Raw genomic sequence first — 1,184 nt, forward strand, 5'->3', positions numbered from 1 at the left:
TGTACATTATTCAAAACAAAAAGAACAACTAAACACAAAATATACTAAAACAGTTACAGTTTTTCATTAAATACTAAAAAACTAGGATATTAAATACATGCATGTAGGACATTAACATAAGGATGCCAAAACTACATGAGCTACATTCAGTGCTACATGAGTGCTACATTCAGTGTTAAACAGATATCAGTAGAGAGAAATGGTCATGCACAACTATACAGTATACATCTAATCAAATACTATACTGTCTAAGGCATTCACCTACCATTCTTATAGAAGGTCGACTTTGTGTTTATATATCTTTTATGCCATCTAAAGTCAGTTTTTCTTTCTAGTAGGGTATATCTTTTTGTATATGGCCTAATCATCAATAAGGTTCTATGTAGAGCTATTTCAGTAATGTCTTAATGAAGACCTCTATGGCATATCTAAAGCATGTACCACTTTCTTATCCTATGCCTATTGGTACTAGGCCTATCTTTCTACCCTATTCCTAGTCTCATGTATTTGTATATCCTATAATCTTAGCATATTCCTTTTCTAAATGAAATCTAAATTCTCCTTTAAGATTTATTACTAGACTATTCAACTATTTTCGGTCTCGCTATTTTTTTTTTTTAATCACTATCAAAGTACCTAATGAATAATCTTATTAATTACACTTACAAAAATATTTCTTATTATGAAAGTTTGCCTTTTTAAAAAACTTCATTATCTGTTAGTATCATTCTTAAATATAAATAAGGGTTCCCAAATAACTGTATTCCATCGACTATGATTACTTGGAAACCCAAATAACTTCTATTTAAGATTTTTGTTAATTTGTATTGAATTTACACATTTTTAATGAGCTATTATTCTCCAGTGTTCTCCAATATAATAATTTTCCTATTTCCCTAACTGCACCTCTTACCTCTTAGCACTGGTACTTACCCTAACAAAAACGTTCCTGCCGCAGATTTCGTACTTGCCATCAGACACTCTCTTGACGTGAGATTTCGTACACTCAGTGTCTTTGCAACCACAAAAGCCTCGAGTTTGGTTAGCAATGTCAAAAACCTGTGAACAAAGCATAAATTACAAGTAAATGGTCCTGTCAAAATGGTAACATAATTTTGAAGCAGTTACATTCTGGATATTCCTAAAATTATTTGCTGACTTACATAAAGCTTTACGGTTCATCT

The 1,184-nt window shown here is 31.2% G+C and overlaps 1 protein-coding gene across 1 annotated transcript in view; it reads right to left on the bottom strand.

Annotated features, from left to right (window-relative positions):
• LOC119582240 (mucin-5AC-like) overlaps positions 1-1,184 on the bottom strand; it is a gene marked incomplete in the record, with an annotated part of 102,970 nt that overhangs the window by 9,988 nt on the left and 91,798 nt on the right. The window contains 1 exon segment of the mRNA XM_037930464.1: positions 934-1,059. Coding sequence (XP_037786392.1) covers positions 934-1,059 — 126 coding nt within the window.

Source organism: Penaeus monodon, chromosome 15 (assembly GCF_015228065.2).
Source record: "Penaeus monodon isolate SGIC_2016 chromosome 15, NSTDA_Pmon_1, whole genome shotgun sequence".
Lineage (NCBI taxonomy): Eukaryota > Metazoa > Arthropoda > Malacostraca > Decapoda > Penaeidae > Penaeus > Penaeus monodon.